The sequence below is a fragment of the Pelobates fuscus genome, chromosome 4, assembly GCF_036172605.1.
Source record: "Pelobates fuscus isolate aPelFus1 chromosome 4, aPelFus1.pri, whole genome shotgun sequence".
In the NCBI taxonomy this organism is placed as follows: Eukaryota; Metazoa; Chordata; class Amphibia; order Anura; family Pelobatidae; genus Pelobates; species Pelobates fuscus.
Window position 1 is genome coordinate 110,602,236 of NC_086320.1, and position 16,460 is coordinate 110,618,695.

Genomic DNA, 16,460 nt, shown 5'->3' on the forward strand with positions numbered 1-16,460 from the left:
TAATACATGAGGGGGACATGGGCGGCAGGTGTGGGCTATAATTAAATATACTGGATATGCCACTGTCTGCTCCCCTAATATTGTCACTAATGGCCTTCATCCCACAGTGGCTAGAGTTCCCCAAATAAAAACCCTGCCTACTCCCCTCACCCAAATAATAATTAGGGGTCACAATTAATTGAATACCCCTAAAAATATTTATATACCTACTATAAGATGTCTATTTTTATTTACCTTGGATCAAAAGACTGGATCAAACAAAAGAGAAATTACAAAAAAACACAATGCAAAACAAAATATACCAAGTTGGCCCATTGAGGGATCAACACTGACTGAGCTTCCAAACCATGAAAAGCCCTTATATTGGCTTTCCCACACTATGTAATTTGGTGGGCTCTGATTGTTTGGCTTGTAAGCCAACCAGTTAGAACACTTTGACAGGAAAGATTTACTCATCTAAAGCCAAATGTGGGAATTTTCCAGGGACATCAGGGAACTGTTCCTGGACAGCGCAGAATGAGCACATCATTAGAGGTGCTTACACTGTCCTATGGGCACTAGGACCATGGTGAGAGTGCCTCAGCAGTGCTCTCTGCATGGTCCTCTACATTGTGCACATCTCCAGTGAAGGAAATTGTATTACATGCTCAAGGTCTGCCCACCAGCATCCCAATCTCATAGGATAAACAGCTAAAGAATAATATGTTACTCAAAATACAGCCACAATATGGGAAGTTTGTCTACTCTTATCCCTTATAAAAAAAGGAGTCAACTGGGTTTCAAATGTATTTTTTTTTTTTACTTTTTATTAAACAGAACTTCGAGACTAATACAAAAGTGGGAAACATCACTTGATACAAAAACTGTGCTACATTAGATACATTCAGGAGAAAGAGTAAGCGCTAGATAACAAATAAGGCAGCAACCCTTAAAGGGAATCCCTCAAAAACCCTTCAGATACAACAAGAGGGAAAAACAAAGATAAAAGGCTGCGCCAGAATAGACAAATAAAATATATAATAAAATATGGGGGAAATCCAAATGTAAAAGTATTAGCTGAACAGATCTTCCTTAGATCAGATAGTCTGTATAGTGCTTTATCAGGAGCAGTGTCCTTGCTGTCCTTCCCCAGGGGGATCCAGTATTATGAAAAAGATAAAACAAATAGAAAACCAAATAGTGCTGTATGTCTAATAGGGTACAACAAATGATAAAAGAAGATGGTAATGAATGACTAGCTCTAGTATGGAAAGCGTACAGCGGTATGATCCCCGCTTATGGGATATAGTGCAGGCTTCTTCCTTCAGGGGATATGTTCACCACTCAAAGAAAATAAAAAAAGAGACGACCAATAGTGCTCTCTGGGTAAAACAGAAATAAATAAAATATATAAAAAGGTACTTACAAAAGTGGAGCAGGCAAACTGCTCCCTGATGATAGCGTTGGTGGTATGATCCCCACCTCGGATTGCTTGGAGTCCAGGATAATGAAAATGCCAGGTAAAAATAGTAAAATGCCAGGTAAAAATATAAAGAGTATTAAAAGATGATTGGCACAATAAAAGGTGACCAAAAAATCTTTAATGAATAAAATACACAGTATAAAATATCCACAAACGCGTTTCGCCTAAGAGGCTTTTTCAATATGAAATAAGACATAATACCTGGCAAGGTGAGTATAAATAAAGGTACAATAGTTTAAAATTGGTGCCAAACCTAAGGGCAACCAATAGGAATACAGTGGCTAATAAAATATATTAAAACATTTTAAAACATATTTTATATATAGAAAAGTCAAAATAGGATCAGCGCTAAAAATGCCACAAATATGGGGGTGAATGATAAATAGGCAGCACACCTATAAACAGGGGAGTACCCTCCAATCCCCTATAGATAGTTAGAAATAGAACAAAAATATTTTATATATAGTTTATAACAAATATATAGTACTTATAACATAATGCTGCAATTAAATATTAAAAACGAGCTTTATTTCACTAGGTTATTATGCTATTATGACTTCTGTGACGCCGCATAGGAGCATGGGAAATGTAGTGTTGATAGGACGCATGCGCGAGCCCACAGACGAATAGATAGAGTGCGTCGGCACGCACATTGCTGCGCCGACGTCCGAAAAGTGGGCGTGGGAAATGGCGTTATTTCGCAGATTAGTGCGGCCAACGAGTAAATAGATGGGCCAGTGGAGGGAAGTAAACAAGCCGTCGGCGCGCGCAATAGCCGCAGCCAACGGCAAAGCAATAAAAAAGACGGTGGCACGAATATGGGCCGTGCCGTCGGATAGCCACCATATTGGTGGAACTACTGCCTATGTGAATGAGGCAGACATATTGGGGGGAAAGGGAATAAATAATGGATTAAAACGAAGGGATAAAATAAATATAAAAATGGATAAAGAAATACATAAATACCTATAGAAACATAATAAACATATGATACAAAAAATATATAAGAAACATATATATCATAAAAAGGAGGAATAAAATCACAATAAATTACAAAAAATTAAATAAATCAAAGTCAGCATTTAAACCATGGGGTATAAGGGTCTGAAGCTTATACATCCATTCCATTTCTGTTCTCCCAAGAAGGTTTTTTATATCTCCTCCTCTCCAAGGAGTAGTACATTTTTTTATTCCTATACATTTTAACATTCTTGGATCTTTATTGTGTTTAATAAAAATGTTTGGACACTGAATGATTCAGATATCAATTTTTAATGTTTCTGCAGTGTTCACTTAGTCTTGTTTCTAAGCACCTTGTGGTCATTCCAACATACTGGAGGCCACAAGGGCATTCGAGCAGATAAATAACATTTTTCGCAGTACAATTGATAAAATCATTAATTTTGTAAACCTTTTTTGTCACATTAGAGATAAATTGAGTTACTTTAAATGGTACTTTAGGATCGGTGGTTTTGCAGACTATACATGATTTACATTTACAAAAACCCTTGATTTGGGGGAGCAGGGATAAAAATTGTTTATTTTTTGTTTCTCTAGTAAAATTCTTTGTTAAAATCGATTTAAAATTGGGAGCTCCTCTAAAAACTATATTGGGATGTTCTGGTAAAATTGTGTTAAGAGTTTTGTCCTGTTTTAAAATATGCCAATGCTTCCTTATGATCTTTTTTATATTGCCACTTTTATTGTTATAATTAAAAATGATAGGCAGAGGCATGGGTTAATTTGTGTTTCTTGTTTTATATGTTAGTAGTTCATCTCTGTCTTTCTGTTGGATGATATTGATTGTATCTGTTAAAACTGTTATGGAATAATTTTTTTCAATAAACTTATTTTTTTTAAATTCTGCTTGTTCGTTGAAATCATTTAGTTCTGAGCAATTTCTTCGGAGTCGTAAGATTTGGCTTTTAGGAGCACTGTCAAGCCAGGGTTGGTAGTGACAGCTAGATTTATTGATTCAAATATAGAACAAAATACAAAATCCTTTCACTATATAACTTAGTGATAATACAATTTCACCAATGTGACATAACACCAGGTGTAATAAATAGATAAAAGACTTTCCTCTAAATAGTAGATTTTAACCCGAAGATATCCTCAGATCTTCCATATAAACATGAAACCAAAATATGGGTCAATCCAATTTTTCAGTGAAAATAGGGCATATCACAACTCCTTGTTGTTCTCAGGTGTTGCTCTGCTTTCAAAATTATTCAATCTCATTGGTGGAGAAAGATGCAAAAAGAAGAGACATCCAGAATGAGAAAACCAGAAGGACTTGTGCAAAGTACAAAAAGCATGTATTACTCACATATAAGAAGGAATCAATCAGCATAGGATAAAAGAATTTTGTCCACAAATTGTCCAACGCGTTTCTTCCCACTACAGGGACTTCCTCAGGGACCTTGCGACAGTGTAACAGGTTTGACAATGAATCGATTGGGAATACATTTGCAATATCAATAGTATAATTATTTCTAAAGTTGAAAATAGACATACTGGTGAGTTAAAAAGCAGCTGACTCAAAAGGGATTTAAAACAAAAATAAAATCAGGAGAAAGAGTAAGCGCTAGATAACAAATAAGGCAGCAACCCTTAAAGGGAATCCCTCAAAAACAGATACAACAAGATACAAAAAGAGTGAAAAACAAAGATAAAAGGCTGCGCCAGAATAGACAAATAAAATATATAATAAAATATGGGGGAAATCCAAATGTAAAAGTCTTTGCTGAACAGATCTTCCTTAGATCAGATAGTCTGTATAGTGCTTTATCAGGAACAGTGTCCTCGCTGTCCTTCCCCAATCACCTCTACACGTTCTCTATAAAGGAAAATATACTTATAGCTTTGTTTCCATCATTATAACCAGTGTCAGAACTAATGTAAAGAGGGCACTGGTGCAAGAAAGTTTTTTCGGTCCCTCTCTAGTGCAAGAGTTGCCAAAAGGTAGATCCACATCTGTCGTAAAATTGCAGTGATGCTATGCCAGCTGGGTAACGGCATTTTCCTCATCCCTGCAAGGTATGTAAGGTAATAGAATATAAGAGTGTGTTTGCATGTAGTGTTGGCTTTTAAATACAGGTGTGATTTTGTGTGTACGGTTGATGTTTGAATGAAGGGGATAAAAATTGAATATTAATGTTTGCAATGCATCTGCATTGAGATTATAAAAAAACTGAAATCTAGGGACTGCAACCAGTAAGTAAGAAAAACTTTACAGAAATTTTCTAGCAAACAAATATATGTTTAAGAAAATAACAAAAAGAGAAAATGGAATCATAGGCAAATAGTGTAACACTATGTGGTCTCATTGGGGACTGGATTGTATTGCAGATTTGTGAGGAAGCCATAGCAGAGGGCCCAGACTTTAGCTGTCAAGAAGGCTCAATCATTACAAAGTGTAGTAGTAGTTTTGGTGTTATGCATGTTTAAAGTACAATTTTGGAGTTAAAATATATATACATTTGGATATAAGCTGATGAAAGACCAAATAAAATGTTAATGTAAAAGTCAGTTATAAAGGAACACTAGATTGCTCAAATATATATATTTTTTATCAATATTAAGTAGATATACCACAAATGTAATCATGCTTTCCAATGCGTCTCAATAATCTGTAATACAGCACATCTATCTATTCATCTTGAGCAGATGGTACTGTGTATTGTTATCTGTGTATTGCTTGTGGCATTGAGCATCCCTGTGTGTATCTGAGTATGGGTGTCTAATGTATATATTTGTGTGTGTGGTATCTATGTGTCAGGGTGCAAGTGTTTGCATATATGGAAGAGTGGTCTGGTTAAGGCTCAGCCACAGGAATGGTTAGGGACAGGGGTCAAGTCCTGGGGAAAAAAGTGTGGGAACTCCCCTCCCCCCCAAAAAAAACCAAACAAATATAAACGCACACACATACACTCACAGACGCACACAGATACTCAGACACTCACACAGTGGTGTATTTTAATTTTGTGCTGCCCTAGGCATGACTATACCTGAGCACCCCCTAATCTAAATTTACCACCCCTTCCTGTCAAGGGCGCACCGCTTCCTGATTAAGAAAACCATTCCTCTTTAGACTCCACCTTTTCCTGCTCCTTTTAAAGAAATACTATAGTGCCAGGAAAACAAAGCTGTTTTCCTGGCACTATAATTCCCTATAGTGCCCCCCTCCCTCATGTCCTCCCCTCCCCCACTCGACACTGATGGGGTTAAAATCCTATGGGTATTTAGCAGATGCTGGATGTCTTCATGCACAGGGTGAGGACGTCCAGCATCAGTTAGGCGACTTTTGGTCACCTAACCACCCGAAAGTCCCTCTAGTGGCTGTCTGGTAGACAGCCACTAGAGGTGGAGTTACCCCTCAAGGTAATTATTGCAGTTTCTGAGAAACCGCAATAATTACACTTGCAGGTTTAAGGGGACTGGGACACTGCACCCAGACCACTTCAATGAGCTGAAGTTGTCTGGGTGCCTATAGTGTCCCTCTAAGCACACTCTCTGACAGACACCCACACTGGCAGATACACACTGACAGTAAAACACACACTCAGTGACAAACACACAGACATCACTGATTTGACACACACACACACATTCACTGACACACACTCATTCATTGACAGAGAGACACACACAAACACACTGACAGACACACACTAATAGTCACACACACACTAAATGACAAACAGACTCTCACTGATTTTACAGACACTTACAAACATACACTAACAGAAGCACATACACGCAAACATGCGCTAACAGAAGCACATACACACACGTGTGCATACACTAACAGAAGCACATACACTCATACGCACACACACATGCATACACTAACAGAAGCACATACACACAAACATACACATGCATACACTAACAGAAGCACATACACTCATACACACACACGTACATACGCTAACAGACGTAAATACACTCATACACACACACACACACTGACACAAACACACACACACACTAACAGACATAAACTAACAGACATACACACACATACATAGACTAACAGACATACACACACACACACTAACAGACATACACACACACACATACATACACTAACATACATACACACATACACTAACAGACATAAACTAGCAGACATACACACACACATACATACATACACATACACTAACAGACATACACACAAACACTAACAGACATACACACATACACTAACAGACATACACACACATACACTAGCAGACATACACACACACATACATACACATACACTAACAGACATACACTAACAGACATACACACACATACATAGACTAACAGACATACACTAACAGACATACACACATACACTAACAGACATACACACATACACTAACAGACATACACAAAGACATACATATATACAAATTATTATAATTAACATTGCCCACCCACCCAGCCTCCCTACCTTTTAGGAAAGCTGGCATGGATGGGTCCCTGGGGTCCAGTGGGGCTGCAGTGAGGCGGGCGGCTCTCTCCCTGTCACACACGGCGAGGGAGCTGTGTCCTCTCTGCTCCCTCTCGCCGCATGGGTTGTCTGCTGATGCAGGGAGCCGGAATATGACATCATATTCCGGCTTCCTGCATCAGAAAACGGCGCGCGGCGAGAGGGAGCAGAGAGGACACAGCTCCCTCGCCGCGTGTGACAGGGAGAGAGCCGCCCGCCGGGGGAGGGCAATCGGGGGTGCGGGGGGCAATCAGGTGGCCCCCCCATGACAGGAGGAACACAGGGCATTTGGGGGCGGCATTTTTTGCCGCCCCCTGAGTGCCTGCAGGGGGAACGGCGTTCCTCCTGTGAAAAAGGTGCAGGAACACCGTTCCCACGCGTTCCTGCAGGACTCGAGCCCTGGTTAGGGACCCTTAGTGTTCTGACTGCAGCCCTGTTTGGAGAATGTTTCCAGTTTGGTTATTTTTATGTACATTTTTTAATTCATTTTGAATTCACTTTTAATTCCCGACAATAGTTAGTTTGGCTTCACTTTTAATTCCCGACAAGAAAGTTCTGATGGCTTCAAAGTCCATTAACTTTATTCCACAACATGCTGACTGGCACGCCTCTTATTTTTTAGTTACATTTTTGTAGATACATTTGGTACATCATGGTAAAGGCGTTTCTAAAACTTTTATGACACAAAGGATAGAGGATAGGGTTTATCGCAGAGTTTGCATATAACAGCCAGGCTGTAATGTCATACCAGTAGGATTCTATACAATATCCATTACAGGCCTTCCCTATAGTTATCATAAATGTATATGGAGCCCAACAAACTGCATAAACGCAAACTAGAATTAAAAGAGATTTGGCAATTTTCTTGTCCCGAGAAAGCTGAATGATTTGAATATCCTTTGTATTCAGTCTGCTGTTGGTTGGAGAAGAGGATATTCTCTGACAGAGAAAATATTGTCTTAAAATACTTTTGATTCTTTTCTTTACAGGAACTCGAACTTCCTCATTCTGTTGTAATTGTGGAGCAAAAAGGACGATGTTGGTTGCTATAATGTACACACTTTTCTGGTGCTCTTTTAAAGGATGTGATATACAAGATTGTCTCTTCTTTTTGCTACGCTTCTTTATATTCCAGTAAATACTTACATTAAAAAATGAAATGCTGATCAGAGGAAAAGCAAAATCGAAAATGGATGCTCCTAAATGAAAATACCAGGCATTCAAAAAATTAGAGGCACATATACTATCAGGAAAATTATTGCCTTCAAAGATTCTGTCACCAAACAGTATGGTTGGACCATAGAGACTGAATGATAGTATCCAGACAGTGACCATTTTTAGTACAGTCTGACTGTGTCTGCTTTGTTGAGAGCGATATAGAACCTACCAAAGAAGAAGAAAAAAAATCTAGGTATGAATATTTCACCAATTACCATCCGTGCCCTATACACTAGAGGCATAGTGTGGTTAGAGGATACATCCCTATACACACTATCTCCCTATACACACGCTCTCACTCTCTACAGCCCATAGCCACACATATTACACCACAAACACAACACAACTGAAACCGACCTATTTACACAGAACACTTCACCACAATCAGCTCACTCTACACACATGCAATCCCACAAGCAACCTACAAAATACATGTACAATACGCTTTCTTGGTCCTTTTGTCCTCTTGTATCCCACTTATGGAGACACCAGAGACAAGTCACATGCAAACACTGTGCAAGCATGTGATTAAATTTGCTTGCGCCGCACAAAACAAATACAGGGCCTTTTTCTCATGCGAGAGCTCTTCAGCATGGCTATATGCATGGGCTGCCATGGAAGGATCACATTGAGGAGGGAGGGTGGGCTTGTCATTTAGGCATGACAAAACATGGCCATGAACTTTCTCACTGGGCCGCTGTAATTCAAAAATGCCTGAGCCAAATTTTTTTCCCAGTCCGGCCCTGCTGACATACATAGACAGTGACAAATGTACTGACTCACACATATACTGCACAGTCCCATTGCTAATTTTTCTTACAAGCTTCTTCATTGGCTTCCTGTGTTTTTGTCATTAGGTGTGCAGTTGTCACTGGGTCTTTTCTGATATACAAAGAATATCGTCCGCCATTATATGATGTTATGTAGTATCCGGTTATGTTGCATCTCGCACTTCCCCAGCAAATGTATTATAAAAAAGAAAGCCTTAAAAACACAAAAATTCCCAGTAAGCCCCAGCTACTGTGGCCAACTGGGCCAGTCTGGGACCTTACTATTGTGTGAGGCCACTTAGTCACTGATCACAATCTATCAGTCACCTGTCTGAGATTGGATCATGATTGAATGTTTGACCAACCTCAGTTGTAGGTGGTTGCACTGATTTAAATTATAAAATTAGATTAATGTTATCTACATATCACAATGGAAATGATTGCACAAGGGCTATAATGGGCATAAATAGACCTGCCTTATCATCATTGGCATCGCAATATAGTCCTACTGTCATTAGGACAGCATGAATTTCCATTTTAAAATTAGATCTCTAAAGATCAGACTTTTATATCATAACCCATCAATGGTCCTTAAGGAGTTAAAAAAAATGATAATATATATATTGTTGAGAAAAAAATAATGCAGGTATTACTTACTGCCTTGGTTACAGAAAGAAACCTGTCATAGCTGATAAGGACAACATTAAATGCTGATGCCGTACACAGGGTATAATCGATTGTTAACCAGAGTTTGCAGACGATCTTTCCTGGCATCCACTTCCCAGTGAGCATATATGGTAAATATAAAGGTGTGGAGAAAGCCCCTGGAAAAACAATAATAAGCCTTAAATAATGTTTAAGTTCTTCTCAAAGAACGCGAACAGCTACTACTGTGACCACTGCTACTGTGCATCATCCTATTGTTTAGGAATAATGTACATACTGTGCACATTTAAAAATGCATTTGTAAAAGGTAACTTTAAATATGTATATGTCATTGCATGCTAGTATTAGTTTTTTTTACCTTTGCGGATTAATAGTATTTTACTAATTTATTGCATTCTCCATTTATCAGACTATTTGTATTTTGAAACAAGAGCTTTTAAGATATTGAGCTAAAATATGGGGGGTACTCAGATAGGGCATGCCACACATATGAAATGACGGATGAAAACTATTAAACAGAGTAAGCAGTAGCAGTAGTATTGGGCAGAGATAATAATCAAGAGACATAGCAACCAGTAAAACATACAATACAATAATAATAGAAACGTGTACATATAGCCAGAGTAAAAAGAAAGTACACTCGCTTTAAATTCTATAGTTTTACATATCAGGACATAATAACAGCCATCTGCTCCTTAGCAGGTCTCAAAATTAGGTAGATACAAGCTCAGATGAACAACAAATTACATATTACATCATGTCATGATTTATAAAAAATAAAGTCAAAATGGAGAAGCCATGTGTGAAAAACTAAGTACATATTATGATTCAATAGCTTGTATAAACATCTTCAGCAGACAGATGGCCTCAAATTTGACTCTAGAATGCTTTGGTATACAGAGGAGTTAATGGTCGACTCAATGACTGCAAGGTTCGCAGGTCCTGTGGCTGCAAGACAAGCCAAAAATCATCGCCCCTCCACCACCATGTTTGACAGTTGGTATAAGGTGTTTGTGCTGATATGCTGTGTTTGTTCTCATCTATCCAAAGGAAATTGTTCCAGAAGTCTTGTGGTTTGTTCAGATGCAACGGTGCTAACCTAAGCTGTGCTGCCATGTTCTTTTTAAAGAGAGGAGACTTTCTCCTGGCAGCCCTTCCAAACGAACCATACTTGTTCATGTGCTCAGCAGGGGTTAATTATTATTATTATTATTATATTATATATATTCAGACTGACACATAATAACAGCAAGTAATACATAGCATAACAAGGCACAGAAAAACAATAAATAAAACACAGACTCAGAAGTGTGCTGAAAAGGCCGTGGTCTTTCATTTAGTTCACAAATAATACAAACATCACTTATTAACTTAATAACCAAACATCTCCGGGTTTTTAAACCCCCAGAGAATTAACCAAACATCTCCGGTCTTTAAACCCCCAGAGTTTTAACACATAACTCACCAGAGTTCCGCCCTATTAGCCAGAACTTAAACCAAATGATAAGGAAATTCAGCAAGTCCACCCCCCTCTCCCCCCCCCCTTTAAATTAGGCAGGTGACCTCAACCTCACACGATGCAGCATGCAACTAATGATCGATCATCCACTGCAAATCGTTATTAAAAATATCCAACCCAGCATCAGATAAATGAATACCATCCTTTATAAACAAGCCTTCGCACTGCCCTTTAATGTCAACATGGCGAAAAGAAAAAACACCGACCGATGGCATAAATTTCTCTGTGGCTTTATTAAGCATGCGCCTAACTCTCTCTAACGCTTTAAGCTTAGCATTGTGCAACCAAATTAACCTTGGGACTATTTCGGACCAAATACATTTGCTTAAAAAGAAGCACATCATCCTTAAACTGATTAAACAAAACTACTGACTTAACATCATTACCACCATAATAAAAAATAATAACATGTGGCCAAGGAATTTGCAAACTGCTAAAACGTCAGCTTTTATAGAGGTGGTCACACTTGCTGATGATCAATTAATCAAGGGCATTTGATCAGCAGCAACTGTCTGCTACTTTGCATCTTTATTCCTATGAAGCAGTAACAGTGTACTTAGATTTCACACATGGCTTTTCGATTTCGGCTTTATTTTTGCTAAACAAATCATGACAGTGTAATATGTGATGTGTTGTTGTCCATCTGAAGTTGTATTTACCTAATTTTAAGACCTGCTGCGGAACAGATTATTGTTATCATGTCCTGATATGTAAATACCATAGAATTCAAAGAGGGTGTAATTTATTTTTCCCATGACTGTACATATATGTGTGTATGGAAACTATATATTTCCAGACTCTAGCAAACAAATATACATTATAACTGTATGCCTACATAATAACACATTTAATAGGAGCACTTATGTTTTTATGAAAAGTGTGTGTATATATCTATGCTGGTATATTTTTGGGTGTAATCTGGGTATATATGTAGATGTATTTAACCCCTTAACGCCGTTACGACGTTCTATGCCATCACACTTTAAGTGGGCTTTAAAGCCGTTGTGACGGCATAGAACGCCGTAACAGCTTTGAGCCCTGGAACGCCCGGTATACTTAACTTACCGGCGCTCCGCTGTGGGAGGACTGCCTCACAGCCCAGGCAGCACCCCCACGGCAAATCAGGCCCCCGGGGGCCATGTGATCGCTCTCAAAGAGCGATCACATGGCCCCCTATAGCTGGCTGTGGATCTGCCAGCAGGGGGACTGTCTAAAATATCAGACAGTCCCCCTGCTGGTGGGAGAGTAAAAAACAAAAAATATTAAACATGTTTAAAAATAAAATAAATATATTTATATATATATAATATATATATATATATATATATATATATTATATATATAATATATATGTATATTATATATATTTAACGTCATACATAGTGTATTTTAATACTAATATAAGTACATATTTTAGTATTAAAATACACTTAGAATGACGTTACATATATATAATATACATATATTATATATATAATAGATATATACACATATATTATATATATAAATACGTATAATTACAATAATAAATTAATAAAATAATAAAATTAATAAATAAAATATTGAAACAAAATTTAATATAAATTATATATGCATATGTAATTTCATTCTAACTGTATTTTGTTATTAATATATATATTATATATAAATACACTATATATATCTATCTATACATAAAATACAAATAACCGCAAATATATATATATATATATAGATAGATAAATACATATAACTACATAAAAGATTACATTAGTATACACGTAGAATTTAAATACCTATAAATGCATATATATTAAAATGCTACGTGTATATTTAAGTAATCTTTTAACATAATTAGGTGATTTGATTAATTAAAATTTGATTGACATACCTGACAACACAGGGAGAAAGTGCTGAGAATTTAATTCGCAAGCACTATATTTGACCCTGTAAGAGAACATAAAACCTGTACATGGGGGGTACTGTTTTACTCGGGAGACTTCGCTGAACTTAAATATTAGTGTTTCAAATTGGTAAATTGTATTACAACAATGATATTTTAAGTAAAAGTGACGTTTTTTGTATTTTTTACAAACGATCGGCACTTTTATGGACTATATTATTGTTGTAATATGTTTTACTGTTTTAAAACACTAATATTTGTGTTTAGTGAAGTCTCCCGAGAATAACAGTACCACCCATGTACAGGTTTCATGGTGTTTTGGAAAGTTAGAGAGTCACATATAAGGCTTGCATTTCATTTTTTTGACATTGAAATTTGCCAGATTGGTTATGTTGCCTTTGAGAGCGTATGGTAGCCCAGGAATGAGAATTACCCCCATGATGGCATACCATTTGCAAAAGTAGACAACCCAAGGTATTGCATGTGGGGTATGTCCAGTCTTTCTTAGTAGCCACTTAGTCACAAACACTGGCCAAATATTAGTTTTTTGCTTTTTTAACACAAAAACAAATATGAACGCTAACTTTGGCCAGTGTTTGTGACTAAGTGGCTACTAAAAAAGACTAAACATACCCCACTTTCAATACCTTTGGTTGTCTACTTTTTCAAATGGTATGCCATTATGGGGGTAATTCTCATTGCTGGGCTACCACACCGTCTCAAAGGTAACATTACCAATCTGGCAAATTTCTATTTGAAAATGGAACGTTCTATATTTGACCCTTTCCAAAACACCATAAAACCTATTAATGGGGGATACTGTTGTACTCGTGAGACATCGCTGATTACAAATATGTGCATTTGTGTGCAGTAAAACCTAACAGTATTATGACATTCACAGCTAAAATGTCAGACGGAAATACAAATTTAAAAAAAAAATCTTATTTTCTCACATTTTTTTTTATTTTATTCATAATGAATTATGTTCCATATACGAATAGCTAATGATAAATTAAAGCCCTGTTTCTCCTGAACAAAATGATATATAATAAGTGTGGGTGCATATAATATGAAAGAGGGGAACTACGGGTGAACAGACATATAGCGCAAATTCCAGTTTTTGTTTACGTTTTGTTTTGATCAGAACGTGCACTATTGACTCCGTCCTGAAGGGGTTAAATTGGTTAAACCAAGGTTTTCTTAGCTAACGGTTTCAATTATTTATTTGATTTTTCAGAAGTCAGTGGTGAAACTCTTAAATTGGAGCCATAAATCCACAAACAGCACTTTGCATATTATTGTAGTCCAAAGCCTTGGACTTTATCCAAGTTCTTGAGTGCTCTCTTCATATGGATGGATGGATGGATGGATGGACAGATGGACGGACAGATAGATAGATGGATGGATGGATGGATAGATGGATGGATAGATGGATGGATGATGTGCAAGTATTCCTTTTTTATTTATTTTTCTCCTTTGAACACATGTCCTGCATTTCATCTATCCTGTTGTTTTAACATTTGCAATTCTTTTTTAATTTGATTGTGCAATTCCAAACTATAGTACACATGTATGTTAGATATGTCTGGCAAACATAAATAAACAAATTAGCTGGGTTTACAGTTTTTAAATGATAGACAGAGTTAAAGAGAGAGCTAGATAGAGAATTTAAAACATTTATGCAAATGTGTATTCTAAGTTATTCAGCTGTGTTAAATGTGTGAGCTATTTAATATTAGGAAACAATAAATTTATGACCCTTCCAAACTGATTAATAAAACCTGAGGATCGACATTTAGATAGACCAGGTATATACGATATATAAGAAGCTTTGGGACAATAAGGTTTGTAAAATGTTTTTTTTTTTTTACTTTTCTTATAATAATCAGCAAACTTAACGTATCAGAATATTCATAAAATAACTTACCAATGTAAAAATCACAAATAGCCAGATTCAGTAGGAAGAAGTTACTCTGCGTCCTCAGCCTCTTGTCTACAACGAATGCTAACATCACAAGAAAATTACCAGAAACCATAAAAAATATAAGCACCGATATCAGCACGATAATAAGGATTTTCATACTTTCTGTAAATTTCATTTCCAAATCCACAGTGTCAATAATTACAGAAAAATGTACTCCAGTCTGGTTGATTGTATTGGGAATTAGCATAGTGAAAGTCAAAATAAAACCCAAATTAAGTTTTTTTAGAAATAAGAAAATTGCACAACAAAATGTAATTGTGTGATCAGTCTTTAAAGACTTACATTACATGATTATTATGTTTACCTAAGCATTTAATATACTAATAAGTTTTTTAGTATACTAATTAGTTTTTTAAATATAATATTTGTCTTTCATTTGTCATCACTTCCCTTTTAAACTGTAAATCAGAAGAAGTGCTAAATGCAAGTGTCATTGTCAGTCAATGTAATTAGCTTAATTGTAATACTGTCTCTGTTGTAATACCTCTTATATTGTCATGTATTAGGGTGGAGTTCTTTATGACTCTCAGTCAAAGTCTAGTATTCATAATGGAATTAATAAAAACAGCCTATTGGGGACTGTAGTTATGTAGTCATGAGAGTACTATAGAAATCCCAACTGAAACAAATGATCTGATTTTGGTAATGTGAAGATTGTGAGCCATATGGCATCTCACAGTTGTTTTCCCAGTTGTAGTTAAAGGACCACTATAGTGTCTGGAATAAAAAACATGTGTTCCTGACACTTTAGTGTTTAACAATTTAGGTGACTGGTCTGCCTCTGATCGCATGGAAAACTGATCTTACATTTTTTCCCACACCATGGCGGTCCTGCCATGGCTGGACCCCTTGGTTCCGCATCCAATCTTGATGATCTCAGCCAATCCAATGCTTTCCCTCAGAAAAACAAAGGGAGGCTATTGCGCATGAGTGGCAAAACACCACGCTGCACCAATCAGCATTTCCTTATAGAGATGCATTGAATCAATGTTCATGGGGAACGTTCTGCACTTCTTTGCAAAGCATGGAGACGCTGAATGCCACTGTTACACACTGTGCAGCACTGGACTAGGAAGCACCTCTAACAGCCATCTGAGTGACTACCACTAGTGGTGCTTCTAGTGTCACCGTGTAATACCCCAACACGCAGAATTCAGGTTGGCAAGGAACAAAACAAGGAAATAACACATAACTTGGCCTTAGAATGGCTGGACTTAATGTAGACAGAGAAAAAGCATACACAGTAATGAGCCAAGGTCAGAGTAACAAAGAGACAGTGAAAACAAGAACTACACAGAGTCAGGTACATGGTATTCAGTCAGACAGACAAACAACACATGTAAGGGTTAAAGATAAACGCAGAGTCAGTAACAAAGCCAAGGTCAAAACCAGAATATAACACAATAGATCAAGAAATACACTAAAGGGTACTGGGACAGAAACCACAATATAACACAGTGTACAGGGCTAGGGA

At 37.0% G+C, this 16,460-nt stretch overlaps 1 protein-coding gene across 1 annotated transcript; it reads right to left on the bottom strand.

The window, feature by feature from the left end:
* Positions 1 to 448: 448 nt before the first annotated feature.
* Positions 449 to 15,173, bottom strand: LOC134609361 (histamine H3 receptor-like). Its single transcript, XM_063453036.1, has 4 exons — positions 14,930 to 15,173; positions 9,593 to 9,759; positions 7,770 to 8,330; positions 449 to 502 (listed from the first exon to the last, which is right to left on the bottom strand). Exons 1-4 carry the CDS (start codon positions 15,171 to 15,173, stop codon positions 449 to 451), a joined length of 1,026 nt encoding a protein of 341 aa, XP_063309106.1.
* Positions 15,174 to 16,460: the final 1,287 nt, after the last annotated feature.

Excerpts from the sequence above, each read along its gene's own strand:
- LOC134609361 (XM_063453036.1), bottom strand. The coding sequence starts at position 15,173 with ATGCTAATTCCCAATACAATCAACCAGACTGGAGTACATTTTTCTGTA. Across the intron at positions 9,760-14,929 it reads TATTTGTGATTTTTACATTG|GGGCTTTCTCCACACCTTTA; the intron begins GTAAGTTATTTT and ends TTGTTTTTCCAG. Across the intron at positions 8,331-9,592 it reads TTCTTTCTGTAACCAAGGCA|GTTCTATATCGCTCTCAACA; the intron begins GTAAGTAATACC and ends CTTCTTTGGTAG.